Source organism: Talpa europaea, assembly GCF_964194135.1.
Source record: "Talpa europaea genome assembly, chromosome: 10".
Taxonomy (NCBI): Eukaryota; Metazoa; Chordata; class Mammalia; order Eulipotyphla; family Talpidae; genus Talpa; species Talpa europaea.
In genome coordinates this window covers 94394847-94409508 of record NC_140077.1, presented here as the reverse complement: position 1 = coordinate 94409508, position 14662 = coordinate 94394847, and the positions used below count along the sequence as shown (strand labels likewise).

General features: G+C 56.8%; 1 protein-coding gene across 2 annotated transcripts; it reads left to right on the top strand.

The window, feature by feature from the left end:
• Positions 1 to 2716: 2716 nt before the first annotated feature.
• EGR3 (early growth response 3) lies at positions 2717 to 5148 on the top strand (the record flags this gene model as incomplete). 2 transcript variants are annotated; one of them, XM_084245148.1, is made up of 2 exons in its annotated part: positions 2717 to 2870; positions 4139 to 5148. In XM_084245148.1, the coding sequence occupies 2 exons, from the start codon at positions 2717 to 2719 to the stop codon at positions 5146 to 5148; spliced, it is 1164 nt and encodes a 387-aa protein (XP_084101274.1). The 2 variants fall into 2 exon arrangements, with proteins under 2 accessions (XP_084101274.1, XP_084101275.1); XM_084245149.1 differs by lacking the exon at positions 2717 to 2870 and adding an exon at positions 3263 to 3315.
• Positions 5149 to 14662: the final 9514 nt, after the last annotated feature.

Sequence of the window (14662 nt, the reverse complement as noted above, 5' to 3'; positions counted from 1 at the left end):
CGTGGATCTGGCGTCCCCTCCAAGTCCCGGGCAGGAGCCGGCGGAGACCCCCAGGCACCGCCCGGTGCACTTGCAACAGGAAGCGCAGCCGAGGGGCCAGGACCGGGATTTGGAGCTACCCAAAGGTCCCAAGTCGCCGCCGACCCCCTGCCGCCAGAATCCCCGGCCAGTGGCCAGAGTTGCTAATTTTTCACTCCCCCCCAAGACCGCCTCCCGAGGTGACGCTGCGGCCTGTGCGGTTCCTTTAAAGGCTGCGGGTTCCGTTCTTCTTTCCTTTTCCACTGGATGCCAAAATATGCAAATCCGGGGACCGGAATCTACAGCCAAATCGAGAAGGAGAAGGGGCGCGGCCGGCGCGTCACCGGATTCGCTCCTTGTATGGCTCTTCCCGGCTTGGCCCGCCGCCCCGCGACCCTCCCTGCAGCCTCCAGGGCCCCTCCCGCGCCCGGCCGGGCTCACACGAACGCCCACGCCCCCGGGCCAGCCGCTCGCCCCCCTGGGGCTGCAGCCGGGGGCGGGAGCCGCCGCAAGCCCGGATTCCGGCCGGAGCCCCGGACCGCGGCGGCGCGCTCGCTCTCCGCGCCCAGCCGGCGGCGCAGAGCCCGGGGGCGCTGCAGCGCCCCGAGTAGCTGGAGGAGCCTCGCGGGAGCCGCGGCGAGGGTGGGGGCGCTGGGACTCGCGGGCGGCGGGAATCCCTCCTTTCCTAAGAACCGGAGAAGATCCGGGGGAGGCCAGGCGGACGCTCCCACCTCCAGTTCCCCCCCGAGGGGAGGGGAGCGAGGCTGTCATCCACCCCCACCGCGATGCGCAGCTCGGGAGTTCCTCCCACGCGTCCCTGGCCCGCGCGGCCCTCCCACGGCGCGAGGCCCGGGGATCCTCACGCCCTCCTCATCAACACCCCCACTCCCTCCGAGAAGCGCACGGCCCCCCAGCCCGACTCCCAGGCCGGGGACGCGGGATTCACCACACCCACGCGGCCACAGAGGGGGGAATCCTCCCCCGCCAAGCCGGTGTGATTCGGGGTCGATCCCCCGCGCTCCCTGCCTCCCCTTCCCCGCTCCCGCGGCCCAGCCGCGCGCGCTCGGGAGCAGGCCCCGGGGGACGTGCCAGCCGCCCCCGGGATCTGCTGCCGCCCGGGAAGTGACAGCTCTCGGGGTCGGCGAGCCGGCGGCCCTTGGCTGCGAGGCGCCGGCAGGCAGTGCTGGGGGCAGCCTGGTGGCAGACGAGGGTGGGGAGAGGGGGGTGAGGACCAGGGAAGGCCCGGCGGCGGCTCGGAGGCTCCGGCTTGCTCCTCCTGCAACTCCGTGGCGGGCTCTTCGAAGAGAGCCGCCGCGCCCGGGCCTGCCGAGCCCCTCCTGCCATCCCGTGGCCAAAGGGGGTGCTTCGGAACTGCCAGGGAGTTTTTCGGGGGGCGTTGTTGCAAGTGTTTCCTATCCCCTCCACTTCGTGCCTTCTCCATCACCCAAGCCGCACACCTTCCACCCCAAGCGAGCGGAATTCTCCGCGGCGCAGCCGCTCTGCAGCCGCGGCTCCCCGGCCTCTGCGCTCACCTGGAAGTCAGCGCTGGGTCAGCGGCCGGGGCGGGGCGGGGGCGCGAGCGGCGAATCACAGCGAGGGCGGCGCAGGAGTTGCGGGGAGCCTGGCCTCGAGCTCCCCTGGCACGCCGAGACCCACCTCAAAGGGACACCCGCCCTCCCAGGGACACACGCGCTCGGCCACGGTCCCGAGTGCTGGGGGGCCGGGGCGCAGGGGCGGAGCGCACACCTTCCGGGTTCCCCAGAAGTTACCGGGCTGCAGAGGGACAGCACTGGGTGTTTTCAACTTTCCCTCTTCTTGGCGGGAGTGTTGGGGGCCGCTTGCACACTCCCCCGCCCGCCCCCCACTCGGCGAGCGCGCTCTCCCCGCGCAGACCCGCGCGCGGCCGCGGCCACTGCTCCCCAGCCAGCCGCGCTCTGCGAGCTCCGCGCCCGGCCTCGCGCGCCACCCCCCATTTCCACTCTCCTCCCGAATGTTCCTTCTTTCTTCTGTTTCCCTTTCTCTCTTTTTTTTCAAAGATCCGCTAGCGGTGCGGGCGCCGCACGTTGGCTGCGGCCCGCTTCCTGCTTTCTAATGTTCCATTGTGAGGAGCTTCCATTGTGACGTCGCGCCCCTTCGGCTGGGCTTTGTCTGTCCATATATGGGCAGCTACGTCACGGAGCTTTCCCGGGGCTCGGATAAATAGGCTGGTGGAGTTCCCTGGCTGGGAGCTTTGGGCAGCAGAGAGCTCGCTAGCGAGCGGCGGGGCTGCGCTGGCGGTAGCAGCGGCAGCAGCAGCGCAGAGGCGGCGGCGGTGTTGGCGGTGGCACCGGCGGATCGGGGGGCGGGGGGGCCGCGGGCGCGCGTCTGTCTGTGAGATCAATACCGAGGCCGCGTCGGACCCCCTCGGACCCAGACCCCCGGCCCTGCCCCCACCCCTCACACAACGCCCCCCTCCCACCACGACCCCAGCCCAAACGGCCCCGGCCGAGGCGCCCGCGGAGCACCCCCCTTGGCCCTATCCCCCACCCGCCCCCCAAAAAGAGAAGATCCCCTCCCCTGGCCCATCCCTTCCCCGCTGCCTTCCCCCTCCCCCCGAACTTTCCCTCTCGCATGCTTTTCCCCTGCACCACGGATCGCCTCTCGGATGCCGCGCGCCTGGAAGCTGCGTTAGGAGCGAGCGGCGGCGGCGGCGACTGCTATGACCGGCAAACTCGCCGAGAAGCTGCCGGTGACCATGAGCAGTTTGCTGAACCAGCTGCCTGACAATCTGTACCCCGAGGAGATCCCCAGCGCGCTCAACCTCTTCCCCGGCGGCGGCGACGCGGTGGCCCACTACACCCAGATGGCTACAGGTAAGGGCGGCGCGCGGCGGGCGCGGGCGCGGGGCGAGGCGGCGGCCGGAGCCGGCGCGGGGCCGGCGCAGGGGCCGCCGGATGGATGGAGGGACGGGAGGCGAGATGGGGGCGCGCTGGGAATTTTCTGGGGGGCGAGTTGCTTCTCCCACCCACTCCTCCCGCCCTCCCGGCTCGGGGAGGCTCGGCTGGCGACGCCGCGGCGGAGGCTTCGGTTCGCTCGGGTGGGGGACGCCGCCGGCCGCGGGGAGGTATGTGCGCGCGGCTCCGGGGTTCTCCACTTCAGGGGCGCGATCGCCGGGCTGCGCGAAAGGCGTGGTACTGTCGCCCCCCTTTCTCGGGAGGAGCCCTGCGTCCCTTTCACCCGCGCTCTCCCCCCCTTACTCCCTCAGCCTCCCACCCGGGATGGAGCCATGTGCGGCGTGGAGTCCCCGCGGTGGGAGAGGTACTGCGACGCTGCCTTTCCGGGGCGTTCAGCAAAGCCGTGGGGGGTGTGGGGACGGCGGGGAGCGGGCGCGGGCCCAAGGCGCCGGGGGCCGCGGGGGGCCGTCCCGGTTCTAGGAGCTTGGCACCGAGACAAGGGCCCATTTTCCGCCGCCCTGCACCCTCCCTAGCTGGGGCCGGGCTTCCCCCCCGCTAGGAGATGCGGGAGCTGCTTCGGGCCGGGCGGAGGCCGGGGCCGGGGCCGGGGGAGGCGGCTGGAGAGATGCCTTTGCGGGCAGCACCCCTCCACGCGCGGAGGACAAAGCGTCGGACCCGGGGGTCAGCCACCCTGGCGGGGTGCCGGGGGGTGGGGGGAGGGGGCTGGGCTCGTCGCTGCTGGAGGGGTGCGGCGTCCCGGCGCGGACGGGGCTGGGGGGAGAGGCCGAGTTGTGTGCGCTGGAGAGCGAGAGCCGGGCGCGCTGCGGGTCTGAAACTACCTGTAGCTACAGCTACCTCCCGCCCCACCTCGGCAGGAACAACAATGCTTCTCGCGCGCGCGCGTGTGTGTGTGTGTGTGATGCGTGAGTGTGTGCGCGGCGTGTGCGGTGTGTGTGCGGCAGCCACTCCACACCCCGATCCGTAGTATTTTGCTGTATCCAGGTTGCGCCCGGGAGCCCGGCACCGCCCGCTTTGCGCCGGGCGCAGCCTTCCTCTTACCCCACGCGCTGCGCGCTCCGCCCGGCCGCACCCTCCACACCTGGGCAAGGACCTAAGCGCCCCAGCCCGGGAGCCCCGCGCCAGCTCGACTCCACTCACTCCCTCCCTTCTCTCCCTGCTCTCCGCAGAGAATGTGATGGACATCGGGCTGACCAACGAGAAGCCCAACCCGGAGCTCTCTTACTCGGGCTCCTTCCAGCCGGCCCCGGGCAATAAGACCGTGACCTACTTGGGAAAGTTCGCCTTCGACTCCCCTTCCAACTGGTGCCAGGACAACATTATTAGCCTCATGAGCGCCGGCATCTTGGGGGTGCCCCCGGCCTCAGGGGCGCTCAGCACGCAGACCTCCACGGCCAGCATGGTGCAGCCGCCGCAGGGCGATGTGGAGGCCATGTATCCGGCGCTGCCCCCCTATTCTAACTGCAGTGATCTCTACTCGGAGCCTGTGTCTTTCCACGACCCCCAGGGCAACCCGGGGCTCGCCTATTCCCCCCAGGATTACCAATCGGCCAAGCCGGCCTTGGACAGCAATCTTTTCCCCATGATTCCTGACTACAACCTGTACCACCACCCCAACGACATGGGCTCCATTCCGGAGCACAAGCCCTTCCAGGGCATGGACCCCATCCGGGTCAACCCGCCCCCCATCACTCCCCTGGAGACCATCAAGGCTTTCAAAGACAAGCAGATCCACCCGGGCTTCGGCAGCCTGCCCCAGCCGCCGCTCACGCTCAAGCCCATCCGGCCCCGCAAGTACCCCAACCGGCCCAGCAAGACCCCGCTCCACGAGCGGCCCCACGCCTGCCCGGCGGAGGGCTGTGACCGCCGTTTCAGCCGCTCGGACGAGCTGACCCGGCACCTGCGCATCCACACGGGCCACAAGCCCTTCCAATGCCGGATCTGCATGCGGAGCTTCAGCCGCAGCGACCACCTCACCACTCACATCCGCACGCACACGGGCGAAAAGCCCTTTGCCTGCGAGTTCTGCGGGCGCAAGTTTGCGCGAAGCGACGAGCGCAAGCGCCACGCCAAGATCCACCTCAAGCAAAAGGAAAAGAAGGCGGAGAAAGGGGGTGCGCCCTCTGCGTCCTCGGCGCCCCCGGTGTCCCTGGCCCCTGTGGTCACCACCTGCGCCTGAGGCTCCGGCCCCCAGTTCCCCACTTTTTCCCTCTAGTGTCTCCCGGCTGCTCGCCTGAAGCAGCTGGAAAGCTAGCCACGGAGGCGCAGGGGCCGCGCCCTGGCCTTTCCATGGACGTAAGGTCCCTTGTTTCCCTTCGACGCCCCCCTGTTTCCACCTTTTCACGCTGGCCGACAGTCGGGGGCCAGGGCACGAGGGGCCTTCCCTTCGCTTGCCCCCCCCCACCCCCACCTCCCAGCCAAGGCGTGGGGGCGGAAAGGTGGCGTCTAGCCCGCTTTGTTCAGTACGGATCGCCTTGATCCAAGGGCCGCTGGGCCGCGCCAAGGACCTGCGAGGGGGGGACTGAGGGCGGGCCCGCCCAAACCTCGCCCGACCCGAGCACCTCACGGTCCCCCCCACCCCACGTCTTCCTCGGTTCCCCTTCGAAGACCCGAGAGGGGGAGGGGATCAGGAGCGCACCAAAGCGCAAAGCTTGCTGCCCGTCGCACGCACGCGCGCCTGCGTGCGGGGATGCGCGCGAGAGTGCGTGCTCGTGTGAGTGTGTGTGTGTACGCGCGCGCGTGTGGATGTGTGTGTGTGGATGTGCAAGACTCTTGAGCTGAACTGGGCTGTGTCCACTCCTAGCTCTTCCCCATCCCGGGTCCCCGAGCGCCGGGGGATGTCCCAGCTGGGGGCCTGCTCGTGGCCGGGGGAGAGGGTCTTCCCTCTGCTCGCAAGCGGTTCTTACAGAAATGCCTCGGATGCTGCCGCCGCGGTGCTGCCACCGCTGCTTGGGGGTTAGCCCCTCAGAGCCCCTCCACTCCGAGCTCTTCCCTCTTAGGCCTCAGGGCAGTCTGATCTGCGGGGAGAAGGACCACCTTCCCAGAACCTGCCTTTCAAGAACCGTGTTCCCTCGGCCTTCTTTAAAGTATCTGTGCTCCTGCATCTGGCCTCTGCCCCCATTCGCCACTGCCCCCCTCCGAGCCTTCTCCCCCACCTCTTTAATTTTTTTTTTTTTTTTTTTACCAGAAAGGCAGGTCTCCTACAGCCACCCCACTTGGCCATCTTTTTGTTTTCTCTCACGTCCCCATTTCTCCTGCCACCACAGGTGAGAAAGCCGGCCCGAGCCTGCCCTTTCTCGTTACCCAAACAACGGGCAGAAATCAAATCTCTGTACAGGGCGTGCGCGTGTGTATGCCAGGGTGTGTGTACACACACGTGTCCATCTCTCTGACATACCCACAGGATGGATGCCTAGAAAATACAATCGCTAAGGTACTTGAGGCTCCAGTGCAGTGCACTGGAATAAAGAATTTGTAGGTGTGTACAGCTTTAAATGATGTATTTTTATGAAAAAGGAATTGATGAGATTATTTCGGTGTGTGCATGTGCGATAGACATGCACATGCAGACCTGCACACGGAGACATCTCTGTCCAAATTTTCCTCAAAGAGGTGGGGGTTTCTGCATTAATCCATGCTGATGAATGAGGTTCACCTTGTCCAGACCCCTCTCTCGCCTTCTCCCCGCCCTACCTCACCTCTTCTCAGGCACCCCCTCCGCCCAGCCCTTCTCCACACCGAGGCTCTTGAAGTGGAGCAGTAGGGAAGGTTGCTCTTGGACACAGCTTCCAGCACAGTCTTGACTGAATGTACTGTTCCCTATTAGCGTGATTTCTCCTGTGGTCAGTAAACTGCCCGGAGAGAAGGAACAAAGGTCTGGAGTTTACAGAATGTCTGTTTTTAAAGTCACTTTATGCGTTTCCCACCTTTTTTTTTTTTTTTAAGAAAAAAAGCACCAGTTTTGTGGGGTTTTTGTTTTGTTTTGTTTTGTTTGGGGGGGGTGGTGGTGGATAAATAATACTAAAAGGAGTTAGTGAAAGGGGAAAAAAAAAATCACAGCGCAGGGACATTGTGGATTTCCAGGTACTTGGACTTTTGTAGAAGGAAAGAAGAGGAAATTTGCCAAGAGGGCCCATATTTTTTTTTTTCAGCTGAAGGGTAAAATCTTTCTTTGCAGAGACAGTATTTTGCTGAATACTTTTTATAATGTGATGATTATTAAAAGCAAAAATTTTGGTCACTTCCAAGCTGGAAGGAGGAATCAGATATCCTTTAATATTTTTCCTTGCTCCTTCTGGTTTATGCATGTCACTGCATGATAACTCTGAGTTTTCCTTTGTTTTAATAAAACTGTTCTCAGACATTTAAGCTAAACTAAGAGAAAAATAACTTTGTTGCCAAAAGGTTGTGCTATCCAGATTTTTTATATGTCTGCATGTTTTAAAAAAAACAACAAAAGAAAATGCACTCTAACTTATGTGAACTGAGAGAAAAAAAATCAGGTTTTAAACAGGAAAACCTATAGGGAATGATATTTTTTGAAAGACTTTTGTATAAAGTTGAGTACTTAGAAAAAGACAAACCAGATGTAATATATTTTGTGGATGTTTTTATTTCTTGGATTTATAGTACCTTATACTAAGGTTAAAAAAATATGCTTGATATTGTGAAAAGGTGAAATTCTTCACCAACATTTCATTTGCTCCTTTGTCATATTGTTATGCCAATATAATATAGTTAATGAAAACAGCATTTTTAAAAACCGAAATATTGAAATGGTGTAATGTTGTACCATTTGCACTGTGAGCAAATGCTAATACAGTAAATATATTGTGTTTGCTGACAATCAGCCGGCCTATAAATCTCCTTATTTTATTCCTTGTTTTCATAGCATAAAGTTTTTGGTTTGGCCTGTTTTTTGTCTTGTTTTGATTTTGGCTGGTGGTTGGTTTGATAGGTTCTCATGCCCAGTGTTGCCCTTCTTGCTCTGAAAACTCAATGTGGCGATGTGGAATTTGGTGTTATTGGAGGCTGGTTGGCATTCTGTGTGGGTCCAGTGTTGCTGTTCGCTGTGGTTCTAAGAGGATCGGTCTGTCCTCCCCTCTTCTGGGAAACTCAGACTGCCTGAGAGGTTAGGTGGACAGATGAGATAATCTCATGAGAGTCCAGACTAGTGACTGGAAATTTCTACAACCCTTCTCTCTGGAGCTCTCCTGGCTTATGAACCATTTCTTTGGTGGTGACAGGGAGCACCAGGTCAGGACCTGCAGGGTCTCTACAGCCCCACTGACTGGTGCTTTTGCTAAAGATTTTGAAGCCTGAAAAACAGGTGGAGACTTGAGAGGGGTTCTTGAGGGTTGGCAAGATAAGCGGAAAGATTGGGAGGTCTTTTGTAGTCAGGTAATTGGGGAAAACCAGGTTTAAAAGTTCTGTGGATAGGATTCTCCAGGCCTAGTGCAGCTGCCTGGGAAAGATGGTCCTGGCTGGAAAACGGCCCTTATGAACTACCCAGGGACCTAATGCTTTTAAGAGAAGAAAGAATATTTGGGATTTGGAGAACAAACAGGGAATGTTGTACATAGCATTAACCCCTCACATCTTACAACTTCTCTGCCATAAAAATGATGCTTCTCTGTCCTATGCGCTTTCTCCTCCAGAAACTTCCCCTCCTAGTTTGTTTGCCAGCCCCAGTGCTCTCTCCATTTCTCTTGAGGAGCTATGTAACCTCCTTTTTCATTTTGTGTCCACTTCTCCGTCCTTGTTCTACAGGCTTATTCTAGAGCAGTCTTCAGACAACTTTGTCCTCTCTCTCCCTTTCTGCCTGCCCACCTCAAAACACGCTTGGGCTTCTTTGCTGTGCATTTTGCAAATTTCTGTCTCGGCTAAGTTTCAGGGCTTGTTGTGTGATACTGAGCTATGTAAATGTTGCACCACATAGTGGCCTGGGAGTGGTGTCTCAGCAGCAAGGTGCTGACCAGGCCTGGCCTGCAGTAACAGAAATATAGCACAGCATCCCCACTCAGAAACTATTCTTACCAGCCCAGTGTGGGCCCATCGTTGTGAAAAATGTGGGTGGTGTTTCTGGTTGGCTATAGTTACCAAGAACTTGAGGCCAGACCTGGGTGGAGAAGGTGGATTGTGGCCTTAGAAAAGAATGTTTTTGAAGTGAGAGATCAATAAAGAGAATGCAGTATGGAATCTTAAATTTTCACACCCACACAATTCTAGGTCACTGGCTGCCATCTTGAATTCCCTTCTCTCACCTCAGGAAACTTTAAAAATTCCGAACCGTAACTTGATGTACAACCACAAGGAGGAATCCTTTTCTAACAAAGGAAATCCAAGATGGCTGAAAGGTCCTCATGACTGAGCATATAATTCTTCTCTTTGCTAAACTAGATGTTTCCACGCAGATTTCAAGTGTATTTTTCAGGTGACTATTTGCAGAGAACGATAATGTCATTGGGTGTCTTCATAGCTAGCATCCAGCCCTACCTGCACCTTCTCCAGTCCAACCAGGCCTTCAGAGCTATACTTTCGTCAACAGTATACTATGCTACATGATTAATAAACTCATTTCCCATTGGTGCATGTTACTCAACCCGACCTGGTTCAACCACTGGGTTACTTGGCAATATGGCAGCCCGCCTGGCTGGCACCAGCCCTGTGTGGTGTAATCTCTGATTCACACTTTGTAGCTAGATAAGACTGTCCCAGATAGCATCATACCAGCAACCCAACCTGCCTGGGTTTTGTAAATATGAGGAAAGGAGACTCAACCCTGAAACTTAGGAATGATTGTGGGGAGATGGGGGAGTTATTGTGAGAAGGAATCAATGGGCGCTTGCCAAGCAGAGGTCTGAGGGCAAAATGGAGGATAAAACCATAAGAGGCAGAGACATAGTTCTTTCCAAGCAGCCTGTATGGTGTTTGGGGGTGAATGACAAAACACCTCACACACACCCCTCAGGAGTGGCACATTAAGGTGATGACTCTTTGCAAAATTGTACTCAGTGAACTGGGGTGGGGTACAAATGAGATACTTCGTGAGAACTGGGCACAGGACTGGAATATTTTTTTAACGATGGTGGAGGAAGTAGTGAGTGTGCTATTATTCACAAGTAGATAAAAAAGAACAGTAAGGTGGATTCTGGCGATCAAGGTCAATAGCTTATAGCCAGTCGTGACGGATCCCCTTTTGCTAGTCCAGACTTTGCTTGCCATAGAAGATGAGTTTGTGAGCTGTCTTTTTCTGGCCTTAACTGAGTCCCCTGATGTTCTGAAATAATAAATCTGGAGAAATTAGGAGACCTCTGTGTGGCCCAAAGACTAGAAATTATATTGGCCAAACCTTAACAACTGGGAGAAAAAATAACTATCTGAAAGAGGCCATGAGGTTGAAAGTCTATCCCAAGTGCTTCTTTTCAGAAAACCCACTCTTTGTGCAGAGAGGAATAAGGTCTGCAAAGGGAGAGGAAAGATCTGAGAGACTCTCAGGGCCCCTGGTCATACCAGTCCCTGGGGCAGCACTGGGGACACAATCACTCCCCCCACCTGGTCTGGTCACAGTAGTGACTCCCAGCATCTCAGCACTTTAAACTTCACCCATCTTTTTGCACAAAGGTTTCCCTCTACCCATCTCCAAAATTTTCAAGCAGTTGTCCTTTTCACAGCCCAGTGCAAGAACAGGGACGGGTCAGGTTTGGGAGCAGTGTGTTGAGGCTTTTCCAGTTTGCAGTAAAATCTCTAATATGTCCCACCCAGACAGGAAGGGGCCAGGCCTTCACTCTCCTGCTGGGGACACTCACTCCCCATCCTCATCACGGCTGCTTGGCTTGAGGTCTGGAATTGGGACAGCCCCTGCCACTGCCCCGTGGGCCCCCAGGGGCACTGTGCTCCTCTGTCTACTGACCCCCACATGGAAACACCATTTCTTCCCTTCCGACAAACCCACAGATGTCTAGAAGCAATCTGACAATTCTGAGCAATCTCTCTAAGGAGCTGATGCAAACAGAACATGGCCACAAAGCTGCAATCGAGAAGAATTAGAGAATACAAGGTTCGTGATGATGCTGGCTACTTGACAAAAGTGTTCTAACTTCTAGGCTGGGTGGGACGTCCACTGCATGGTTTATTTTTTTTTTTAAAGATTTATTTATTTATACAAGCACTGGGTACAGTCAGAAGTGCGGGAGGGTGAGAGGATTCACCAGAGCCAGAGCGGGGAACAGAACAGGCAGACTGACGAAATACAATGCTGAGGGGAGCAGCGGGCAAGACAGGCGAGGTCTGTCTCGCCATGTGGGACCCTCGCCGGTGGCGCAGAGGTTGAGTGCTAGGGAGGCCCCACTGTATGATTTCTTTGGTGTTGCCTAACCTGCCTCTTGGCCTTATCTCCAGCATCCCCACCTACCCTCCAGCACATTCTCTCAGGGCTAGGATATGTGACTTCCCTGGTTGACTGAGATCCTGCCCTGGTCTCAAGGACCCTGGACTAGGAAGGCACTTTCTCTGGGCCCCCAGCACCCCCTGCTCCTACAGTCTGCTGTTCACCCCATTCCTGAGGGCCTCACAACCCCACAACTTCTGATCCTGTCATTTTCCCAGCGATGCTCCCTGGGCCCTGCTCATTTTGCAGAGTATCATCAATTGCTAGTCCTTCTGCACACCCTCCCTCAGGGGGTCTGCTCAGGACCTGTGATCAGCTTTACCTGGGACCTTTCTTGGGGGCATCATGACCCAACCAGAAACAGGCTGCTCTTTTCTGAGCCAGCCCACAATACACTTGATTTACCTTTGGGGTGCCACTAAGTTCCTAAAGAGACTTCTGAGAAGGGTTCCCCTTCTAGCTCCCTGGAGAAAAAGGTATAAGATAGCTCTAAGACTGGGACACCCCACAGGGGATGTTCCCCTTTTCTGTGGACCTCTTGCCTCTGGGGTGGCTCATCCCAAGAGGTGACTGCCTGTCCAAAATGCACCAGGTCCTGTCTCTACCGAAGAGAGAAAGATCCGTGACCAGGGCAGAACTTGGCTTCCAGGTGCTTTGACAGATAGCAAGCATTCTGGCACTTTCTCCCCCTCGGCCTGTTGCCTCTCCAAGTTGTCCAGGTGCCTAAAGGTCTTCCTTCCTCCTCATTTGCTTCTCCTACTGCTTACAAAGGCCAGGCTGCAGGAACAGGAAGGTAGAAGACTTCCAGTGCCCGTTGCCAGCCCAGGGGGTTGAGGAAAGCCTTCTCTGGGGCTCTTACTACTGACTCGGGTCTCTGTCCTGAAAAGTGAAAGGCAGTATGATAACCCAGCTGCTACTCTAGCTTTCCTCTCGGCACCCTTCACCTACTTTGGAATCATCACCTCCATCCTAGATCTGGATCTCAACTTTGCCACTTACTTGATTGTAACTGTCAAAAAGTTTCTTGGTCTCTCTGAAGCTCAGTTTCTTCCTGTCTTATCACTGCTGCTGTGGAGTTCAGATGAGGGCATGTATCTGGCCCCTGGTTTATTGTGGGTACTCCATAAATGTTCTTTCTCTTACTTGTCCCTTCTCTGTCGTCTCTCACCATCCTCCAAATACACATGCAAAAAAGAAGTCTCTGTCTACACCAGGGATCGGTGCCCTGATTCAAACAGCCAATGGGACCCACAGTCACCCCTGCTCCCAGCGCCCTCAGCTCACTGGATGTCTGTATTCTGGAAATGGATCCCGTTCCTCCCAACCCCCAACCCCGCCCCCCCCCCACCCTAAAGGACACGGGTCTTTCCCCCTCTTGGCCACAGCTGCTGTGCATTGTTGCAATTTCCTGGACTGGTTCCTGACCCCCTTCCCAGGTCCTTTTGTCCTGAGTCTCACTTAGATGGGTGGATGTAACACCTTCCTGATCCAGTATCATCTGCAAAGTTAATTAATGTGTCATTGGGCTGTTGCCTGCTTCCTGATCCTTATCAGGGATTTAAATAAAACGCAGCAGCCCCAGCTCTTCCCTGCCCACCCCTTTCCCTGGACCTATAACTTGTTCTTAGTCATCAGTCCTTGACCTGACCTTCTGGCCAGTTCTCAGCTTCCAGCCTCCAGGCTGGTGGCACTGCCCCTGCCCGACCCTAGTTTGGATGCAAAAGTGCCATTCAGTGATTTAATGGCAGTGATGTTTCATGAGAGAATCATAAATGCCAGGGCCCTTCATCTCATCCCCTCTGGCATGCTCCTCTAGATCTACAGAGTCATCGGGGACCTTAAGATGCATTTAGTTCAAGACACTCCTTTTCAAGTAAGGAAATCAGCCTCTATGACTTATCCACGGTCACACATCCTGTAAGGGCAGAACCAGGATTTCAGGTCCAGTCTCTCGGTGGAGGGTCCTGTGGAAAGGTGCTGATTCTTTTTTTTTTTTTAAAGATTTATTTATTTATGCATACAAGAGCTGGGGTATAGGCCAGAGGTACCAGGGGGCGAAAGGATTCACCAGAGACAGAGTGGGGAACAGAACAGGCAGACTGACAGAAGTACACTGCTGAGGGGAGCAGCGGGCTAGACAGGAGAGGTCTGCTGCGCCATGTGGGTTGCTCCCTGGCCAGCCGGGGATCGAATTTGTGCTGCAGAGGCTGCAGATAGCTTCAGAGGTTGCATCTTAACCCTTTGTGCCATCAGGGAGGCCCGGAAAGGTGCTGATTCTTCATTTATTTGCTAAATATTTGTTGAGGGCCTGCCATGGGCAACACATTCTTCCAGGAACTGAGAATACAAAAAGCTCCTCATGCCCAGAGTAGATGCAGATAAAAACCAAACCAATAAATAGGCATCATGTCAGACTATGACGTGATAGAGAAAATCACAGTAAAGAAAAAAGATGGAGAGAGCTGGGTGGCAAGGATTCTATACAGGGTGGTTCAGGATGGCCTCCTGGGGAGGAGGCCTTTGCACAGACTCTTCAAGTGATGCAACTGGCCGGGTGGACATCTGGCCCAGAGAGATCCAGGCAGGGGGCAGCGAGTGTACACTCCCGAGTGATGGTGCTTTTGGGTCATTCAAGCACTTGGAGGCTGAAAAGATGAGAGTGAGAGGGTCCGCCCTGGGAGAATGTCAGAGGCCATGTGAGAGTGGATCATGAAGAAATTAATGCATCCAAAATAAGCAAACCCACTCTTCAGACTGAGAGTCAGGAATAGGCCAGGGCCCCGGGGGACCGCACCCTGGGCCCCATCTGACCTGCTGCATTTCCTTCAGCCCTCAAAGCCCCTTCCTTGGCTGGACTTCCCAGCCCCTCTGTCTGTGGTCTTCTGCCCTCTTTCAAGGCCTCTCAGCGGCTACCGATCAGTCCTAAACTCCAGGTTGGCCAAGGAGACAGAGCTGCCTCCTTCGAGAACCACAGCCTGAGAACCCTTTCTCTTCCTGTTGACATTTGCCTTGGTGCCAAGTTCCTGATCAGGCAGAGGACTCTTCCTGCTGCCCAGCCTTGGAGTGGGAATCTCCCTTGGCCTCGTTGCTCAGAAATCGCTGCTGCAGGGCCAGCTCCCTCCCTCGTCTGGGACTACTCTGCCATGTTTTGACCTTGGCAAGGAGCTGATGGATGGCAGCCCCTTGGGGTCGTCTTCCCTGAGCCCCGGACATGCAATCTGGGACAATCCTAATGTCACTGGATCCCCAGAATGCCTCACTGAGAGCTCTCCTCTTCACCGGATTCTTGCAGATCTCAGCCTTG